Source organism: Gekko japonicus, unplaced genomic scaffold (assembly GCF_001447785.1).
Source record: "Gekko japonicus isolate JY-2015 unplaced genomic scaffold, Gekko_japonicus_V1.1 scaffold336, whole genome shotgun sequence".
Lineage (NCBI taxonomy): Eukaryota > Metazoa > Chordata > Lepidosauria > Squamata > Gekkonidae > Gekko > Gekko japonicus.
In genome coordinates, this window is record NW_015172014.1 from 696,924 (window position 1) to 702,644 (window position 5,721).

General features: G+C 56.5%; 1 protein-coding gene across 2 annotated transcripts in view; it reads right to left on the reverse strand.

Annotated features, from left to right (window-relative positions):
• PLSCR3 (phospholipid scramblase 3) overlaps nt 1–5,721 on the reverse strand; it is a 19,538-nt gene that overhangs the window by 10,509 nt on the left and 3,308 nt on the right. For both annotated transcript variants that reach the window (XM_015420345.1, XM_015420343.1), the window contains exon 2: nt 994–1,271. In XM_015420345.1, coding sequence (XP_015275831.1) covers nt 994–1,271 — 278 coding nt within the window. The remainder of the gene's footprint in view (nt 1–993; nt 1,272–5,721) is intronic.

Genomic DNA, 5,721 nt, shown 5'->3' on the forward strand with positions numbered 1-5,721 from the left:
TCTCATACAGGGGCCAGCCAGTTCCTCTCGTGGGCCAACAACAGAGCGTAGAGGCTGGGGTCTTCCTCTGATAAGAACATCAGAAGAGCCCTGCTGGGTCAGACCAGGGAGGGTCCATCTAGTCCAGCATCCCGTCTCACTCTGTGGCCAACTAGTTCCTCTAGAGGGCCAACAACAGGGCAGAGAGGCCGAGGCCTTCCCCTGAGAAGAACCTCAGAAGAGCCCTGCTTTGTCAGACCAGGGAGGGTCCATCTAGTCCAGCCTCCTGTCTCACCCAGGGGCCAACCAGTTCCTCTGGAGGGCCAGCAACAGGGCAGAGAGGCCGAGGCCTTCCCCTGATCAGAAGAGCCCTGCTGGGTCAGACCAGTGAGGGTCCCTCTAGTCTCATACAGGGGCCAGCCAGTTCCTCTGGTGGGCCAACAACAGGGCAGAGAGGGGCCGAGGCCTTCCCCTGAGGTTGCCTCCTGGCTCTGGGATTCAGAGGTTTAGTGCCTCTGACGGTGGAGGTTCCCCTCAGCCACCATGGCTAGTAGCCACTGATAGATTCATCCCCTGTGAATCTATCTAACTCCCTTTGAAAGCGCTTTATTCCCGTGGCCAGATCCCACCGGGCCGGCTTCCTGCTGCCCAGAGGAGCCAACCAAAGGCAGAGCTACAAGCAAGGCACGGGGCCCCCGGCCTCTCCTGCTGCCGACCTCTTGGTATTAGCAGGAAGGTTCCATTGAGCCACAGCGGCTCACAGAGGGTGTACCAAGATGGGGGGGACCAAAGTGGTATACAATAGACAAAATTACAAATAATGCACAAACGGTCCACTTCATCCAACACTACCCACTCGGGCCGGCAGTGGCTCTCCTGGAGAGAAAGCTCTCCTCCCCCTTCACAAACAAACACACGCACACACCTGCTTTCCTTTTTGCCAGACAGGCCAGGGACCGGGGCCCTCGGCACGCAAAGCCCACCTTCCTCCGCCACGGAGCTCTCGGCCCTCACCTGTGCGAGATACTCCAAGCCGGGAGGGATGCCGGTGCTGACGGGCATGTAAGGGGCGATGGCGACGTGGGGGTCCGGCACTTGGTGCTGGTGGTGCTGAGGCGTGGCGGCATGCTCCCGATACCCACGCGGGGGAGGCTGCGGGGGGACTCCAGGCCCTGCCACAGGGGCCGGGTAGACGTTGAAGCCTGGGCTGGGGGCGGCGGCGGCAGGATGCGGCGGGGCCACGGGGTAAGGGGGAGACGCGGCAGGATAAACAGGCTGAGGAACAGGGTACCCTGGATTGGCACAGAGGGGAGAGAGAGACAGAGAGATTAGTTCCGACCCCCCACCCTTAAAATGTTGTTCCTTTAAGACGCGAATGCAAGATTTCCCAGCCCCCACGCAGAGGCATCCTGGGGGTTGTAGCCTCCGAGAAGCAGAAGGGCAGAATGGGAAACACAAGCAGATATTAAGAACTGGAGCCCCCCAAGAGACTGACGCCTGCCCTCCCAACCCCCACATTATGGACAAACATACAGTCATACATAGAGGGCTGGCACGTCCCCTAAAGAAGAAGAAGAAGAGAAGAGATTGGATTTATCTCCCGCCCTTCACTACCCGAAGGTGTCTCAGAGCGGCTCACAAACTCCTTTCCCTTCCACAACAGACACCCTGTGAGGTCGGTGGGGCTGAGAGAGCTCTGACAGAAATGGCTTTTTCAAGGACAGCTCTTATCAGAACTATGGCTTGCCCAAGGTCATCCACCTGCTGCAAGTGGAGGAGTGGGGAATCAAACCCGGTTCTCCCAGATTAGAGTCCGCGCACTTCACCATGACACCAAACAGGCAAAGGGACCAACTGAGAAAGAAGAATGAAAGGGAGGTCAATTTATTATCTGTAATTCTCTGCACTGTCAGGCAGCTGTCGACTCTCCAGGTAGCTTTTAGCAAAACCACTCAAACATGCTATAACCCAACAGGTTAAAACGTGGCTTGCCCTGACTTAGGCGGCCAAGAGTCAGGTGGTGGGCACTGGGCAGCCACGTTGGTCTGAAGCCCCAGAACAAAGTTTGAGTTCAGCGGCACCTTGAAGGCCGACAAAATTAACAGAATTGGTCTTAAAGGTGCCACTAGACTCAAACTTTGTTAGGGAGTCTACGTTGGTCTCGTCAGATCTTGGAAGCTGAGTGGGGCCAGCCCTGGTTCCTACTTCGATGGGAGGCCACCCAGGAAGTCATAAGGACATAAGAGAAGCCCTGTTGGATCAGGCCAGTGGCCCATCCAGTCCAACACTCTGTGTCACACAGTGGCCCCAAACCAGGGGCCATCAGGAGCCAGACCAGAACTCCAGAAGCCCAACCCAGTGTTGCCCCCCAAGCACCAAGAATGCAGAGCATCCCTTGTCCCAGACAGAGTGCTCCACCAAGCACCAAGAATGCAGAGCATCCTTGTCCCAGACAGAGTGCTCCATCTAGTAAAAGGTAAAGGTTTCCCTTGCTCGAAAGCCAGTCAAACCTGACTCTAGGGGGGCGGCGCTCATCTCCGTTTCCAAGCCGAAGAGCCAGCACTGTCCGAAGACGTTTCCGTGGTCATGTGGCCGGCATGACTAAACACCAAGGCGCACGGAACGCTGTTCCCTTCCCACTGAAGTGGTACCTATTTATATCTCCTTGCAATTTCTTGCTTTCGGGCTGCTAGGTTGGCAGGAGCTGGGGCCAGAGACGGGAGCTCACTCCATCATGCGGCACACTCGGGTCTTGAACTGCTGAACTGCCAACCTTCCAGTCTGCAGTTCAGCGTCTTAACCACTGAGCCACTGCAGCCCCCTGCTCCGTCTAGACCCTTTGGCTAAGAGCCACTGATGGGCCTCTGCTCCCAATGTTCTTCCACTCCCCTCTGGAAGCTGTCTGTGCTTGCAGCCGCCACCACTTCCTGCAGCAGTGAATTCCACATGCAAATGACTCTTGGGAGTCCAGGGTGTTGCTAGGCAGAGGCAGGCAATGGCAATCCCCCTCTGTCCATCCCCCGCCCTGACCTGGAGGCCCGATCACGCCAGAGCTCAGCAGCTAAGCGGTGAGGGGCAGGAGGTCCTCGCACCCCTCCCAGTCCATCTGAAAGCTGGCTCGGTTGGGGGCAATGCTCCCTCTAGACTTTGGAATCTTGTGAGTACAAATCCTACGCTGTGAGCTCCTGGCATTAAAGTGGTGAGCGAGCGATTGGGCTGCGGCATAAATCAGTTTGCTCCGGAGCCACATCCTTCCGGAGCACAGACAAAAATGTGTGAGCCGGAGGTTAAAAAACTGTGAGTTAGCTCACATTAACTCAGCTTAGAAGGAACACTGGTTGGGGGGAGGGGGGACAGGTGCTCAGCCACCCCCCCCTTGCCTGTGCCTCAGCAGGCTGGTCTGCATTCCAGCCCTGCCCGTCATCGCAGGCTCTGCCCTTCCCTCCCCTGGGGGAAGCTTAAGGGATGGGCACCAAAGTCGGAGAGGCCAGGACGGGTGGCTTGCCCATCATCATCACAGGGCTGGGCGGGGCTCCCCTCGCAGTGCAGCCTCCCCCCCCCACACACACACACTCTGCATGCTGCCCTTTGTTTTCGCCCAGCAGCAGCAGCGAGGCGGACTCCGGGGCGGGGCGGTAGAAAAACAGCGCTGCCAAGGCGGCGGAGAGGAAGGAAGGAAGACGGTGAATAAGCACTCGGGCGGGGGCTCTCTTCTCTGTCGTGCACAGCGCCTGGCACAGAAAGCAGCAAAAACACCAGCACACTGCAGACGTGCGCGTGCACAGAGAGAGGCAGGCAGTGGGGGTAGTGGTTAGAGCATCAGGCCCAAATTCTAACCCCCGCTCTGCTTGCTGGATTGGCCTAAACCAGAGAAAGGGAATGATGGAAGCCCGACGGGCCCCCACTGGTGGGGTCTAAATGAGCTGACTGAACCAGTTCAGAGAGTCACCTCTCCGGGCAGCTCCCGAGCAAGCGACAAAGGCAAGAGCCCCGCCTCTGTGCGCTGCCGCCAGGTGCGCTGCTTTCATCCCGGTCTCATTTAGCTTTCCTGGCTGACAGCCAGAGACAGATCTATCCTCTGTGAATTCATCATTTAAATGAAGTCTTATTTTGCAGCTATGAATGCCTAAAAGCGATGACTGGCAAATGACAAATTTCGCTGGGTCAGGAGGAGAGAGGCTTTCTGATCTCCTCGTTCTATTCACCTCTGCCTCGCCTCCCCCTTTCATGGCGGAAAGCGCCGTCAGGCCGCAGAAGACTTAACGGTGACTCCGTAGGGTTTTCAAGGCGAGAGACGTTCAGAGGGGGTCGGCCACGGCCTGCCTCTGCGTGGCAACCCTGGATTTTCTTCGCGATCTCCCATCCAAGTACTGGCCAAAGGCAACCCTGCTCAGCTTCCAAGATCTGTGGAGAGCCGGGCTGCCCTGGACCACCCAGGACAGAGCAAAAGACAAACAGAGGTAGTTTGCCATCGTCTGCCTCTGGACCTTCCTTGGCCGTCTTCTCACCCTGCATAGCTTCCAAGATCGGATGAGATCCGGACAAGACACAAAAAGAGGCGGCTGGCCGTTGCCTCCCTCTGCGTAGCAACACCGGAGCCCCTCTCAGTTCTCACACAAGAAATAAACCGTTCATTAGCCAGCTCCAGGCAAGGCAAAGTAAACCGAAGTAACGAATTAAAATCTAAATGGGTGGTGGGGGGGAGAGAACTAAATAATACCGTCCTGGTCAGGCGGAGAGACAGCTTGGTGTGAGAGCCAGTTTGGTGCCGTGGTGAAGTGCGCGGACTCTAATCTGGGAGAACCGGGTTTGATCCCCCCACTCCTCTGCTTGACTTGCAGCTGCTGGATGACCTTGGGCAAGCCACAGTTCTGACAAGAGCAGTTCTTGAAAGAGCTCTCCCAGGCCCGCCTACCTCACAGGGTGTCTGTTGTGGGGAGGGGAAGGGAAAGGTGGTTGTGAGCCGCTCGGAGACTCTGAGGGAAGGGCGGGGTATAGATCCAATCTCTTCTCCCTTCCTCACTGGCCGGAAGCTGAAAACTCCAGGTCTGTTGTTATTTGCCTGCTGTTGTCATTCGGCCACACTCGAGTTCCTTGGCAGTCTCCCGTCCATTACGAACCAGGGCCCACCCTGCTTAGCTTCTGAGATTTGACACCAGCAAGTCAGCCTGGGCCACCCTTGATTTCCCTAAACCAAAAAGTGATTCATTGGGGTTAGGTGCTTTTCTCCCCCGCCCCTTACTTTCCCTTCTCCACTTCCAACTTTTGTGGATTGGGGTTGACCCTAAAATCTTTTTCATTTTAAATATTTCAGCTCCAAGCACCTAACAACAAATCAGAACGGAAAACCATAGTAAAGGTTTCCCCTTGCTCGAAAGCCAGTCGAATCCGACTCTAGGGATGCGGCGCTCATCTCCGTTTCCAAGCCGAAGAGCCAGCGCTGTCCGAAGACGTTTTCCGTGGTCATATGGCCGGCATGACTAGACGCCGAGGCGCACAGAACGCTGTTCCCTTCCCACCGAAGCGGTACCTATTCATCTAGTTGCAATTTCTTGCTTTCGAACTGCTAGGTTGGCAGGAGCTGGGGCTAGGGACGCGGCACTCGGGTCTTGAACTGCTGAGCTACTGACCTTCTGGTCTGCAGCTCAGCGTCTTAAGAAGAAGAGAAGAGATTGGATTCATACCCCTGCCCTTCACTACCCAGAGGAGTCTTAGAGTGGCTTTCAAACTCCTCTCCCCTCC